This window comes from Lepus europaeus, chromosome 6, assembly GCF_033115175.1.
Source record: "Lepus europaeus isolate LE1 chromosome 6, mLepTim1.pri, whole genome shotgun sequence".
Taxonomy (NCBI): domain Eukaryota; kingdom Metazoa; phylum Chordata; class Mammalia; order Lagomorpha; family Leporidae; genus Lepus; species Lepus europaeus.
This window is the reverse complement of record NC_084832.1, coordinates 34,906,050-34,921,751: the sequence shown is the minus strand read 5'-3', so window position 1 is coordinate 34,921,751 and position 15,702 is coordinate 34,906,050. Positions and strand designations below refer to the sequence as shown.

General features: G+C 40.1%; 1 protein-coding gene across 4 annotated transcripts in view; it reads left to right on the top strand.

Annotated features, from left to right (window-relative positions):
• SLAIN1 (SLAIN motif family member 1) overlaps positions 1-15,702 on the top strand; it is a 78,865-nt gene that overhangs the window by 12,893 nt on the left and 50,270 nt on the right. For all 4 annotated transcript variants that reach the window (XM_062195293.1, XM_062195291.1, XM_062195292.1 and 1 more), the window contains one exon: positions 1,047-1,186. In XM_062195293.1, coding sequence (XP_062051277.1) covers positions 1,047-1,186 — 140 coding nt within the window. The remainder of the gene's footprint in view (positions 1-1,046; positions 1,187-15,702) is intronic.

The window sequence follows — 15,702 nt, the reverse complement described above, 5'->3', positions numbered from 1 at the left end:
AGCTTTCAGTGTCTATAAATGAAGTTTGTAGGAACAGTCGTGCTTTTTCACTTGCATACCAGCTGTGAAGCTGTTGGGCTGGGATGGCAGAATTGACTAATTGTGAGGGAGATCATGAGGCCCAAACCCCCAGGTATTTACTAGCTGGCCCTTTGCAGGAGAAGTTTGCTAATCTCTGACCCATAAGAAAAAATTACAGAAAAATAGTATGATCCCCAGCAATCTTGGATATAGCTGATAAGTTGCTAGCATAGGCAGAAGTCTTGTCTAGGACATTGGAATTGCAAATAATGAAATGTGTTATTTCAAGAATATGTGCTCATTAGAATTAGGGTAACTTTGAAAGAATATTAAATTAATGAGATTTATAATTAAAAACAAGCTTACTCGAGTGAGGTCAGCAATTGCCAGGAGGTACTTGCTCTTCCTCCGCCCTCACTCCCACACCTGGCCCTTTGCAGTTAACTGGTGGATATTTCTCAATATAAGCTTTCTTGTATAACCCTATCATGAGAAATATTATAAATTTTGCCTTGGCCTAGATTTGAGATGGGAGAAATAGCTGATGTATTTAAAGATTTATAGAATTGGCAAACAACTGACTCTGAGTTGTGTTTAGACTTTTTTTTTTTTTTTTAAATCTTTTACAGTACACTTAAGATTTGTCTTGCTTACGGGGTCATGTTTACATCCAGTTATCTGAGTTCACGTGAGATTCTGTTGCCAACGAGATGAAAATGTTTCTCTAGAAATGTGAAGTGAGATGGATCATTGTAGGACCTGTTGAAGGCTAGTTCAGTAACAGAAGTGCCTGATTGCTTCCTCAGATGCAGGGGGACATCAATAGAACCTTTTTTGAAGTCACTACAGAAAGTGTCCTATTCTGTTTGGGGAATATTTGCCATTAAAAATGACTTTGGTTCTTTACAGTAATCAAATGTGAGTTTTCTTTTGTAGCAACTGTTAAATAGACATTGTTCTCCCCCCAAAGAGAGGTTACTCTGTCTACCTGTATCATACCTATAATGTAGATTTCTTTTTTCAAGGTTGTACGTTGGCTCTTCCAAGACGTTCACCTCATCAGAGAAATCCCTGAATCCTTTGCAGTGGTGTAGACACGTCCTAGATAACCCGACTCCTGAGATGGAAGCAGCGAGGCGTTCCCTGTGCTTTAGACTGGAGCAAGGTACTGTGAACCTGTGCATTTACATTGCTGGTTTGGGAACAGACACTCAACTGAAGACTTGCCCCTGAGCAGCTGCTGTTTGCAACATGTTTTCCCCATCAGAGTTCCTCAGTGTGGAGTGTTTGGTTTTGTGCTTGTTTTCAGATTTCTTAGCTTTTCTTTGTGTTATAAAGTAGGAACACATCTGTTTTTCTCCATTTTGTCCTTCTGTTTGCAAATATACTAATATGCAAATTGAATCAGTCTTCAGGTCTCTGGAGTTGGGAACAGGGTTGTGTGGTGGAATTCTAAGGCAGAAAACTGGGGTAACATTGGGATCTGACTACCAAACTTACTGAACTCCTTCTGTGTTGAATGGGGTGTAACCTAGACGTTGAGCCTCATAAACTGGGAAGGGATCTTCATACTTAAATTACAGTGATCAATAGATGTTTAATGATAAAAAAGGGTGTAGAAGAAAATAGCACAAGGAAAGAGTAGTACTCAGCTCCTTGCTATTTAGATACCATAGACCACATCAAGCTGTGATTAGAATTTTTAAAAGGTATTTAGTTTCATTTATTTTGAAAAAACAGAGAAACACAGAAAGCTATCCATTAGTTCACTCTACAGATGCCTGCAACAGTTGTGGCCAGGCCAGGCTGAAGCCAGAAACCTAGAATTCCATCCTGGTCTCCCACATGGGTAGCAGAGACCCAAGTACTTCAGCCAGCATCACTGCCTCGCAGGGTGTGCATTAACAGGAAGGTGAATTGGAAGTGGAGCTAGGACTGGAAACCAGTGATTTTGATGTGGATGCAGGTGTCTCAAGCTTTATCTTAATTGCTGCAACTAACACCTGCACCAAAGCCATGATAATTCAAGCTTTTGGCCTCTTAACCTCTTTGTATCTGTTTCATGATGTAGGGATCACTGTGTTTTCTGTAGACCACCTGCATTCAAGTCCTACATGAGCTTGAAAGTACAGAACCCTGCCCCTTCCAAATTGAAGGGTGAGAGTATATCTGAGGGTAGGGCCAAGAGAATCTGTAGTGACAAGGTCACTAACATGACCTTAGCCACAATGAAGATTGAGAACACCGCCCAAGAAGCTCCTAAAGAACATTTCTTGAGCTCTTGATTCTGAGATGGTCGGTCCCTTATGTTCTTGATGTCCTTTGTCTTCCTCTAACTGCAGTCATCTGAGGTCAGTACCATGCTTAGCTTTGGAGGCAAGAAAAGTGAGGGTAGGAAAGTTCAGAGGATTGGAAGGGCAGAGTGTTTCTCAGGGACAGGGTCAGAGGCAGGGTACCAGTCACTCAGTCCCTAACTGCTATTCTCTACTACTGTGTTGTCACAGCCATAAGTAAATATCTGCAGAAATCTGTTTGGGAAAGCTTGGAGTTAAAATATTATATTAACATTTTGAACCAAAATGAAATAAGTGATTCAGTAATAGGTTGAAGAGTGTGTGAGAACCAAGGTGTGCCAAGCTGAGAACTTCAGGAATGGATGACTAATAGAGCAGCCACATTTGTGACAGGAGACTCAACATTGGTTCTGTTCCCATTTTTCTCTAAGCAAGCCATTAAATCTCTGGACTTCATTCTTTGAAGGATTGTATAGAGTATTATAAACGCCTCTTGATTTCATTGACCAATAATTTAAAGCAAAATTCAAATGAAATTCAGAATGATACATACTTCTTCACAAAAGGGGCCAGATAGTAAATACCTTAGGGTTTGCAGGCTACAAAATCTGTCTTGGCTATTCAACTAAACCCTCATCAGAAAGTAGCCATAGATGCAAAAATGTACAAGGGTGTTTTACAATAAAACTTTATTGATAGACACTGAGATCAGAAGTTTACATGATTTTTCACATCAAGAAATATTTTTCTTTGTCTTCCTTCAACCATTAAAAAAATTAAAATATATGCTACCTAATACTTTTTAAAAGCAAACAAAAACAAAAGAGGCTGGATTTGATCCACCTCAAGGCTATCGGTTGGCAGAGCCCACTTTACCTGCTTTGTATGTAAGATAGGTTTACATACAAGGTAGATTGTAATAGAGGAGAAACTTTTGTTAAGTTTAATGTGTAAATTATCTTAATTGATAATTACTTTTGAGATTTTAGACTAAGCAACCAAGTATCTCACTTTGCTTTTATTGGCAAGAGTCCAAAGCTGGTTTGTGATACAATGAGGCCATGGGTGGATATGATACAGTTTTACTCATGATTTAAATTTCACATGAAAGGATTTAAGTAGAGATTTATTGTAAAACCAATATTAGGTCTGTTACTAAATGTGTACACAAATCTAAAATGTCTTTGTCACAAGACTGTTTTTGTTCCAAAGAGCCATCATCCCATTAAGAGGTAAGAAGTAAATGACTAGAACAAGTTTATTGAATGACATTCTTTTTTAAAATTTTAACTTAATATGTTATACAATTAGACCTGCAATCTAAACATTAGTGTGTAAGAAAAGTGGCAGATCCTTGTTCCGTTGTCCATGCCCATTTTGTCTCCCTGTTGCAGTTTTGGTTTTGTCCTTTACTTCTTTTCAAATTCCATGCTTAGGACTACTGTTTAAGCTTCCAACTTCGGAAATGATCCATTCCTTTTGACTTCGGCTTGTGAAGGTTTCATTCTATCAATACTTCCCTTCCTCAAACTTTTTCTCCACATATTCTCCCTATGTATATTAGACTGTTTTAGACTACATCAATATTTGTTGCAGAAACACTCATTTCTAAGCCATGTAATGTTTTCCTATTTTTTCACCTAACTTCTGCTTTTGAGTTAATCGTAATATACTTTCTTGAGTCTTTTAGTTTATCCTCCAATTGCAGTTTATTTTCCAACTCTGGTCCATCCTGATTATGGTGAAACACATGAACTTGAGGGCTTTGCTTTGTTACTCTTCCGACAGTGCCCTCGGCCGTGACTCTCACTGGAACTTGTCCTCTGACACCCAGCAGCGTCATGCTGGGACTTCCTTTAGGTTGCTCCTGGGAATTCCCCTGGTGCCTCTTGAGTGTTGTATCAGCTTTTTCCTTGATGCAAACATTTTGTTCTTATATTCTCTTTCAGTGGAATACAGTCTCCACTGGCTTTTTGGGGGCAGTAAGAGGGGAAAGACACAGGAGGTAAATTTTGAGCATCTTGGATCTCTGAAGATGGCTTTTATTGTCCCTTTACCTGAATGCTTAGTTTGTCTTTGGACTAGGTCTAGAATTCTAGTTTAAAATGCATTTCCCACAGGATTTAGAAGGCATTTATTATGTGTAACTTAGTTTCTAGATTGCCATTGAAATTCTGTAAAATTCTTTTTAATTTTTGAGAGAGAGGCAGACAGAGGGAACTACTATTCATTGGTTCACTCATGAGATGCCCACAGTGGATAGGACTGGACCTGAGTCCAGAGCCTGGAGTCAGGAACTCAATCTGGGTCACCCACACCAGTAGCAGAGACCCAATTACTTGAGCTATCAACTGCCATCTCCCGGGGTCCACATTTGGCTAGAGTCAGGAGCTGGAGCTTGGAATTGTATCCATGTGCTTGCAAATCGGATATGGATCTCTAAACAGATATAACTGCCAGGCCAAATGCCTGTCCCATTCTGCTCTTTGATTCCTTGATTTGTGACATTTTCATGTAAATGCCTTGAGTATTTTATGATCTTTTATTTCTGATATTTCAAAATTTCACTTGTTGTGCTAGGCATTTGTAGAGCACTTTCAACCAGGAAACTTTAGCTCTGAAAAATTTCTTGAACTAGTTGTAATACTTTCCTCCCATTCTTTCCTTTCTTGATGCATCCTCCTTGGTTGATGTTCAGATTTTTTATTTTCTGTTCTTGCTTTCTAACCTTGATTTTGTTGATGGTTTTTAAATCTCCAAAAACAATCTTCAGAATATCTGCTAACTTACTGTGTCATTATAGTTAATGGGGATTCATATGTCAAGCCCCTTCCCTGTTGAGCTTATCTTCTGACATGGAGATTTTCACTTAATTCTCCTGTTTTTTTCTTTTTTTTATCCACTTTTTAAAAAAAGTTTATTTGACAGAGTTATAGACAGTGAGAGACAGAGAAAGGTCTTCCTTCCATTGGTTCACTCCCCAAATGGCCACCACGGCTCGTGCTGCACCAATCCGAAGCCAGGAGCCAGGAGCTTCTTCCTGGTCTCCCATGTGGGTGCAGGGCCCCAAGCACTTGGGCCATCCTCCACTGCCCTCCAGGGCCACAGCAGAGAGCTGGACTGGAAGAGGAGCAACCAGGACTAGAACCCGACACCTATATGGGATGCCGGTGCCGCAGGTGGAGGATTAACCAAGTGAGCCCTGGCGCTGGCCCCAATTCTCCTGTTTTTATAAGGTACCTTCATTGTGTGTGGTGTCCTTGAACCTAGTGGCTTTCAGTTGCAGTTTATTCAAGTAATAAAGCTCCTCTTTATAAAAAGTAGGAGAGGAATAGTTGCTTGGGTATGGGAGGGAACTCCAGGATTTGAGTATTTGGCTATAGATTTTCAAACAGTCCTTTGTTTGTGTCACCAAGAACCCCCTGTCATCATGCTGCCTTGCCCTTGCAGTTCCAGGGCCTTCCAGAGGTTCTTGTGTCCCATGCTGTGGGCATGTAGAGTGCAGAATGCCAAATCCCACGTCTATTACCTGGTGATCACTGTTGTTCACTTCTAGGATTGTGTGAACCTCCTTAGTCTGCTGTCTTCTCATTCAGTCTTTGTTGCAGGGGTAAGAACCCAGGTTTAACTGTTCCTTTAGTGTGGTTTTGTAGACCTATTGAATTTTTCTTGGCTTCTAATTAAGGGTGTCTTTTGTCAGTGATTTATAAGATATTAGAAATTGATTTTTTTAAAACTCAAGCTTTAATATAGTATAAATACTTAATTGGAATAATGAGGTCATTTCATATTTTAGAAGCTTCAGTAACTTTAACAAAGCATGTTCCTTTTTGATTAGATTTCATTTTTCTCTTTGAAGTTGAGTTTCAGATAACATTACTGAGCATTGTCGTTGAGCCCTGGGTTGTTTTCCAGGTTTGAGGGTGAATTGCCCAAGGGCAGAGATTCTGTTTTGTCGGCCAGCAGCTCCCTAACTCCTGGAAGGAGTCCTGACACACAGTAGATGGCTGTTGCTGAAGTAAATGAATGTTGAATTCTTTGTGAACCCAACATTACAATGACATTGTTTCAGCTTTGAGTCATTTCAGATGGGATGGAGTCCTTCCCATTTTCCTTCCCAGTCACCTATTCCTTTCAGAGAGACTCATGGCAGTTGAAGCCTCAGCCTGTAACATTGCTGTCCCTTCCTGATCATGTTTTAATTGGTGCTCATTGACACATTTTGTTGCAGAGTGATTAACTGATATCCTTCATGACTGCATACAATCCCCTATGCACCAGAATTTAAAGACTGCTCACTGAGAAAGCCACTGCCACGAGTAGGAGCCATTAGATTGGAAGAAAGGGTCAAGTAATGGTCTTTGTCTTCCACTCTCTTGCTCTCCTCCTGCTGGTTTCTGCCTCACACTCTTCATTGTTTTATCAGTAGATGGGTAAAAGGTATTTTTTTTTTCTCCCTCTGAAGTAACTAGAAAAGTTCTTGTTTTCACTCTAAAGAAATGATAAATGTTGGATATGATGGGTAAGCCAGGTTCCCAGATCTGATCGTTGTTCTACATATGTACATATCTAAATCACCATCGCATGATACCATATCAGTAAGTAAATGTTCTGTGTGTCAGTTACAAGCAAAAATAAATTTAAGGGCACGTTGTGTGTGTCTATGTGTGCGCGCTCGCGTGCGCATTAGTATTAACCCTGGACTTCAGATAAGATACTTTTTATTAGCAAATATTTTAGCTATTTACCTTATTTCTTTGTTTTTGAAAATTACTCAAAAATTAAGATGAATTCCCTGTAGAACACATGAAGAGAGTCGCAGTTGTGAGGAGCTATGCTCTGTTCTTGGCTGTGGATGAGCCTCAGTGATCAGTTAGGCATCGTTGGTGCAATGGAAGCAGTATCTCCAGGAATGCATCTAAATAAGCGTTTGGTGTTTGTCTTATGATTATCTTTTTTTTTTTTCCCCCCTGCCTTTGGGATTTCTTAGGGCCCTCAGCTTTCATTCTCTGTGTGGTGACCAGTGACCCTGGAACTAGCCATCAAAACTTGGTGGATCATGTGGGAGTGTTCGGAAGTATTCAAGATTTGTCTTTAGGTTGTGAGAACAAGTGACTTAAAATCCTGCCCTTCCAAAGAAAGTTTGTTTCTGAAGAAAATGAGCTTTGGAAAATTAAATATTATAGGGAGATAGCAACCACATTATTTCTGTCTTAAGGTATGCTAAGAGAAAACTTTGCCTTCACAACTATAAATAACTTTGCAAATTGTTTAAAAGTGTGTATGTGTGTTTTAAACAAAATCAGATTATTTTTGGTGTAAGATATATTCTTAGAAATAGCTAACATACCTACCCTGTTAAATTCTCTGGAGTATTAATTGACTTGAGTCTAAGAAATGTTTTACTTTACGGCCCCCAAACCTTATCTAAACTTCCCAAAATTGATATTCATTTCAAAATTAGTTTATTTGAGATAGTGATTGTCCCTCCAGTGGTTAATTTTCCACTGCCTGCACAACCAGGGTTGAGCCAGGCTGAAGCCAGGAACTGAATTCAGTCTGGTTTCCCATGTGAGTGGCAGGGATACAATAATTTAAGCTATCACCTGCTGCCTCCCAGGGTGTGCATTAGTGGGAAGCTGGAATCTGAAGTGGAACTGGAACTTGAACCCAGGCATTCCCAGATGGGATGCAGGTGTTCCAAGCAATGTCTTAACCACTGTGTCAAATGCCTGCCCCCAAATTTATTTAATATCCACAGTATCAACTTACAAAGCCTTGTTTATCAAATCTTTGACCAAGGGAAGTTAAATGTTCTCAGCTTCTTTTTATGATTGTGCTTATTTTGTAGAGTTGTAATAGGTAAAACAGATTTGGAAAGCAAACATATGAAGCTTAAATATTAGATCTCTTCCTAACAATATGAATAATATAAATAGCTTTTTGGGGGATACTTTACAGAAAGTAGTGTTAAAAGTTAGGTAATTGCTGGAATCTTAGCATCTGTAAATCTGCTGTCTGTTGGTATAAAATAAAGCCTAGAAGAATTTGACAGGCAGAGTTAGAGCAAGAGCCAGAGAAAGGTCTTCCTTCCGTTGGTTCACCCCACAGAGGGCTGCTACGGCCAGGAGCCAGGTGCTTCCTCCTGGTTTCCCATACAGGTGCAGGGCCCAAGCACTTGGGCCATCCTCCACTGCCTTCCTGGGCCACAGCAGAGAGCTGGACTGGAAGAGGAGCAACCGGGACAGAATCTGGCACCCCAACTGGGACTAGAAACCGGGGTGCCGGTGCCGCAGGCGGAGGATTAGCTTAGTGAGCCGTGTCGCCGGCCGAAACAAAGCCTAGAAGAATTTATTTCCAGGGTACTGATGCAGTCTTAGACCTCTCAGTATCTTGGTTGGTTTTTCTCCTTTGAAGATACACTACAATGTTTATTCTCCATTTGGAGACAGCATGTTTTGTGAACTTCCTATTGAGTTTTTAACTTCATATGCCTCTTTCCCATAAGATTAAGCATCTGAGAATAGAGACATCCACTTCTGTTTCTATTTGCTTTATCAGTACTTAATATTTTTTAATGTTTTAATCACCGACTGTTTGGGTGGTTAATTTTTTACATTTAAATTAGATGTGCAAAGAAACCAATTTCATCAAACATTTGGTGTTATAAATGACATCCTACTAGCTAAGCCAAGAAAACCCAAATTGTATGGCAGTGTTCATTAAAATGTTTGTGGGATGGGGATTTGAGTCTGTCTTGTCTACCCTCTCTAATAAAATAGTTCCTCTCACATTGTGGGTGTCCAATACTAATTGTTGAATGAAAAGTCCTGGGAAGCATTTTGATCCACCAGCTAGTCTTGGCACCCTGTAGTGCCTCAGCCTGCTCTCCTAACTCTGTGATGGAGAGCTTGCCTCTTGTTTCTAGCACCTTGCCTAGGGAGTGAGGACATTGAGCAGGTTAAACAGGGCTAATAGATATCAAGTGATGTTGAACGTCAAGTTAGTTTGGAAATGGGAAGTGCCATGTCAGTGTCCAGAGACAATCCTAACATGCAGTCCTTGTTCATAGAAGATGTGGCATCATCTTGATTAGGGGATGACCTGTTTTACTACCTATAGATAAACTGGTTTGGGTTAGGTATCTTAAACTGAAGTTTTTAAGTTAATTCAATCGTAGAAAATTCAGGACAAACTCCATGGTTTGTCCTTTGTCTCCTGTGTCATCTTAGATCTGTATGTGCAGGTTAAGCATTCCTTATTAGAAAATCCAAATTCCAAGATGCTGCCGAATCAAACTTTTTGGTTACTAACATGATACCACAAGTGAAATTCCATACCATGATGCTTTGTTTCATGCAGAAAATTATTTAAAATACTGTGTACAGTTCAATATTGTGTATGAGGTACATATGCAATGTAAATGATCTTCGTGTTTAAACTTGGATCCTATCCACAAGATCACTCTTATGTATTAAAACATTTCAAATTCTGAAAAGCCAAAACAACAAAAAAGGCAAGAAAACCAAACACCCTGAAACAGTTCTGGTCCCAAGTATTTTGGATTAGGATCTCAGCCTGTATTCCATTCCTGAAATGTATATATTGTTCTTTCTTGCTCTGTCCATTTTAGGATAAAAGTAACACCTCATAGAACTTTCATGGGTAGGATGAACTCACATGATGTCCTAAATGGAATAAGGTTCATCGAAGTCTTTTGAAAGCGCTTTTCATGAGCCTGGCATGTTAAATAATCAGGCAATGATGGAAAAAGCTTTCCTAAGTAATTTGAAACACCCTAGATGTAGCTCAGTTAATTTGGAGACAACTTCCTAAAAGCTTATCTGAAGATACTTGAATGTCTATGACTGTTGCATCAGGGCAGGTCACATTTGAGGAGAGAGGGTGTAGTTTTCACAAATAACGTTACCTTGCACTAAAAACTATCCAGGCTCATGTTTCACTATGTCCATCTCTCATTCCCTCTGGGGTTGTGTGCAGAGGAAATATGAATGGAACTTACCCCTTCATTGTGAGTGTTTCACTTACCAGCTTCTATTCTTGCTTCCGTTATGATGGAATATTCCTTTCTACATTTAGCCAATGAAGAACAAAGTTGTGGATTGATTAAATCTTCCAAAGGTGGCCTTTTCATTTGTCAAAGTCACACAGATTGAACAGAAACAATAAGGTTATTAAGTGTCTGTCTCCTGGAACTTGCCCCGTCTCTCCTTGTGTGGCCCAAGATGCTATCACTACCAGCTTGTGTTTCCAGTCTTGAAGCTCTGTCAGATGCAGAACACAAAATTAAAATTTAGTCTTTGTGGTTTATTTTAGGTAAACTTTTGTAAAGAATTTCCTTTCTCATTGGAAAGTGGTCTAGAATCAAACTGCAATTCTTATACTGAGACAGGGTCTCCTGATATCTGCTATTACTCCTGTGAGTGGAAATTGAAGACGTGTTGTGATAGCTGTGGGGTTCCACTGCTGCTTTGCATAAGGTTCAGAAGAGCCTCAGTGCATTTGCTTTGGTGTTAGTAGTGCTTTATTGCAGTAACTAATTTGTGCTTCTATGAAATTTGCTGTCATGTGTGTTTGCCAGATATTCATCAACAATTCTTTACTTTCGCCAGATTTGCATTTCTTTCTGTTTAAGGAAGGTGTTTATTAAAGCCAGCAATAACTTATGACAGCGCAAAGTAGATGTCACAGTGAGTATATAATTGACTGGGTATTTTGTTAACTCCACCAAGGAAAAAACATGAAACAATAGGGATTCTCCCAGGGTAGATGTTGATGGTTTTCATGCTGCTGTGATGGCTGCTCAAATCTGACTCTAGGGCAGTGGTGTTAGTTTTATTTTGGCAGTTGTTCAAGCTTATTTCTTGGGACTCGTATAAAATTGTCAAATTCAGGCAAGACTTTCTAGACTCCTTTTCTGAAACTCGGACTTGATTAGAGATGATTTAAATATTAAATCATGAAATGGCTTCAATACTTCCTAGATACAGGCTCAGGGCTGAATACTATAGTACAGCTGCAAGCAAGACAAGCTCAATGCAGCATATAGTGTAAGAAACAGGTGACACAGATAGCAGCTCTTTTGTGTTGCTCTCTGAAAACAAGCATGAAGAAGCAAGCAGGAGACGTGAGTCTGAGGGGCACCGGCAGGAAATGCTTTCCTGAGGATGTGATATGTCGACTGAAACTTGAGAGTCGGCAGCTGAGAGCTCTGGGGGTGGCCATGGAAGACTTGAGACCACAAGGGCAGCAGGTGGAAAGACCCTGTGATGGGGCGCGATGCATGCTGTAAGAGGAACTGGATGACCTTTGTGGTGGGGGTATTGTGGAAGAAAATGAAAAATTTCCCGAGTTGAGTGCCTCTAAATGAAACCATAGATGTCCATGGGGTTTCAAGGCAGTGAAGGATTCTGGGCTTTATCCTGAGATGGTTGGGAAGTCTTCATAGTTGAAGGCGTCATGGTTGAGGCAAAGGCAGGCCATGGCCATAACCCTGGAACAGGGCAGTTAGACTCGCATCTGAACTGTATGGGAGAATGTAGTTGCTTTGTTTTTCCTTTTTGAAACCTGACAAAGTGTGGAGAGTGACATGCTGATTTTAGAAATTCTGGGGAATTGGAGTAAGGCTGGCTGTTAGCATTTTTAAGGGACATTTCTTTTTTTTTAATTATTTTATTTGAAAGAGTTAGAGAGGGGCAGACAGAGAGAGGGAGGTCTTCCATTCGATGGTTCACTCCCCAGATGGCAGCAACGATTGGAGCTGCACCGATCCGGAGCCAGGAGATTGTTCTGGGTCTCCCATAGGGGTGAAGGGATCCAAGGACTTGGGCCATTTTCCACTGCTTTCCCAGGCCATAACAGAGAGCTGGATTGAGGTGGAGCAGCCGAGATGAGAACCGGCGTCCATGTGGGATGCCAGCGCTTCAGGCCAGGGCTTTAAACAGCTGTGCCACAGTACTGGCCCCATAAGGGACGTTTCTTTTAAACTTAGATAAACTTGGAAATGTTTTCTTCATTAAATGCCTGACTTTCTCGTGGAACTTCAGATGAGAAACAGTAGCTGAAAATATACTTTACCAACACACCAAAAGCTTAAGTTTCCAATCTCATTTATGATATGTAAGCGTTTTAAACTTCTGTAGTAATGGTTCCTGGTTGAGTTAGGGATTTTTTCAGTTTGTATTTGAGTTTTTTCACTTATCTTTAAGATTGTATTTCAAGGAATGCCATATGTAAATTTGAAATTCAGATTTGTAGTGGTGCGTGTATATACAGGGGCTTCAAAGTGTTTAAAGAAATGAAATTAAAAACACTGAACTTTAAAAAAAAATTTATTTATGCATTTGAAAGACATAGTTAGAGAAGCAGAGGCAGAGGGAGGCCCTCTGTCCATTGGTTCACTCCCCACTGGCTGCAATGGCCAGAGCTGGGCCGATCCAAAGCCAGGAGCCAGGAGCTTCTTCTGGGTCTTCCATGCGGGTGCAGGGGCTGAAGCACTTGGGTCATCCTCCACTCTTTGCCAGGCACATTAGCAGGGAGTAGATCAGAAGTGGAGCAGCAGGGACTTGAACTGAAGCCCATATGGGATGCCAGTGCTGCAGGCGGAGGCTTTACCAGCTACACCACAGTGCCAGCTCCACCCCCAACGCTGGGCATTTTGAGGCCCCCTTGTATATGTGTATACATGCTCAGTCTGGTCTTTCAGGTAGGTTGGATCAGTAAAGAGAGCAGTGCTGAAGATGGTGACTTAAGTGGTGAGAACTATTAGTTTGTAGGGTGGATCCAGATTGCTATTTATACAGACGTATAAAGGTCTGCATGTGGGATCCCCACCTCTGAATGAGAAGCAAAGCTTACAATAACTTCAGATGTCCACGTTAGACTGAGCAGGGGTTCCAAAGCATTCTGCATCCTTATTTGGGTTGTTGGAGTCCTCAGCCACCCTGCTGCAGTGTGTCCAGGTGCCTATGGGAAACCTGCTGGTGGAGTAACCCACACATTTGGGCAGTGCTTGTTAGCGATTTTCTGTTAAGTTGCAAGCTGCTAAATTAGAAGCAACATATGCACCCATGTGGAAGAAAGCTAGTTTCCTGTTCAGACTATCTTAGTCTCGATTTATAAATATGAACAAGTAACCAAGTCTTACTTGATTTTGGGGAAAATGAATAGCACAAATTACATTAACTAATCAGTTGACCTTGTAGGAAGCAAATATCTGAGGCAACAGAGAATTTAGGATGCTCAAATTTATTTCTCTGCTTTTCAAATAAATACAAATGTAGAGGTAGATGGAGAGAGAGGTGGGGATAGGGGACGGGGAAGTAGGGGGAGCGAGATGGATTGATCTTTTATCTGCTGGTTAATTCTTCAAATATGTGTAATAGATGGGGCTGGGCCAGGTTGAAGCCAGAAGCCTGGGACCCAGTCTGATCTGGGTTCTCCTATATGGGTGACAGAAACTCAAGTACAAGTCATCACCTGCTGCCTCCTACAGTGTACGTTAGGCAGCTGGGTAAGAATTGCAGCAGAGACTTGAACTTGAGGACACTGATGTGGGTTGTGGGTTTCCCAAAAGGCATCCTAACTGCTGTGCCAAACTCCTACTTAGGACTCAGATTTAAGAATATACTCTTCAAACAGACTGCTGGGAAAAGAAGCAATCAAATCATTTAAGTCATTTTTTTAATTTCTTGAAAGAACTGAAATAAAGATAGGCAAGGCCAATAACCAAACTACTTCTGTGAAAATCAAAAGCAGTCTCCAAGCAAGGGAGATGGAGAATATGAGAGAAGTTTGGGGACATGGGAAATAGATCCAGAACTTCTGATCTCTAACAGGAGTTCTAGAAGCAAGAAGAGCAAATAGTAAGGGAAATAATGGAAGAAGGTTTCTTCGAGCTGAAGAAAGACAAATTTGGGATGCATTAAAATAGATGAGAAAAGGGCTACACCTAGATCTCCTGGGTGAATTTCAGGTTTTCCAGGATCTAGGAGAGAATGTTCAAAAATAGCTTATCTACTATGTGATAGACCTCGGATATTTCATTGGTTAAAATTGCATGCTAGGTGAGAAATGAATATTCTCTTTCCAGTTTTGAGGGAAAGTTATTTTCAGAATATAATTCTGTACCGAAACAGTACGTGGGGACAGACTTTGAGGTAGAGATTCAGAAAGTGTTTTACCACTGTGTGTACCCTCCCTTAATGGTAGAAACAGTATAAGGAAAAAGTTCTCGATCCATGGAACCATGGCTATGGAGGTGACCCACAGAAATCAAGAGGTAAGTTCATTCTCAAGGCTCATGATGTCCTCCACCTAGTAGTTATGACCCAGTGCGAAATACGTTATTTCCCTTTGATCACATCTTATGATCACTTTTTCCACTGAACTAATCAACTGTAGCAGAATGAAAATACCATCACAAACCTCAACAATGTCAAAGAGATATCAAATCTGAAAGTGGAAATGGAAAGAGTATACGTGTGCCCAGTGTCTCGCCTTTCATGGCAGGAAATCGAATACCAACAAGGTGATACTTGGTTCGTCTACTTAGTTATATACTAAGTTTATAATTGTCCCTGAGTTCCAATAAATAAGATTCCTGGGAAGTGGTTCTGGCTAGATTAGGAAGAAAGACTCCTGGTTTAGATCCTTATGTATGAGAGTCCTTCAGAGTTTGTGGAAAAGTAGAATTAAAAGATAACACATTTTCCACAAACATTTTGAAGATACTCTCATGTATTTTATCTTGTGTTTATTTTAATAAAATCAGAAGCAGGTTAGTTATAGGACCAAATAGTTTTTCCATTGGTTAAGTTATATTTACTTTCTATCCTCTCTCAAAATGAGTGGTTGTTTTCTGCCACTGGAATATTAGCCACATATATTGTGTCTTTGAGTGCAAGAAAGGTGTTTTGGACATCTTTTTATTGTCTGTAGCCCTTGCTATTGTCTATAGCCCTTCCACTGAGTCATGATGTGTTTTTATCTTTTTACTTGTTGAATTCTTGATTTAGTGGGGCATTAAGCATTGACATGTAAATGAAAAATATTATCTCAAATATTGAAGGGGAGAAGGGAGAAAGGGAGGGAAGAAGGTAAGTATCAATGTATTCTAAGAATACATATCTATGAAGTACATGGAATTTTTTCGCTTCGTATTAATATCCCATTAACATGAGAATTGAGAACTGTTGTCATTAAGACTCACTTGTGACCCTGAGAATCCAATGTATTAGTGAATTCCTTCACAAAACAAATAGAAGGATGTTTTGAGCTCTGGAGATACTGGAAAAGGATTGTTTGAATTTTGTTCTCATCACCCTTCCATTTTATTTTTTAAAAGATTTATTTATTTGAAAGAGTT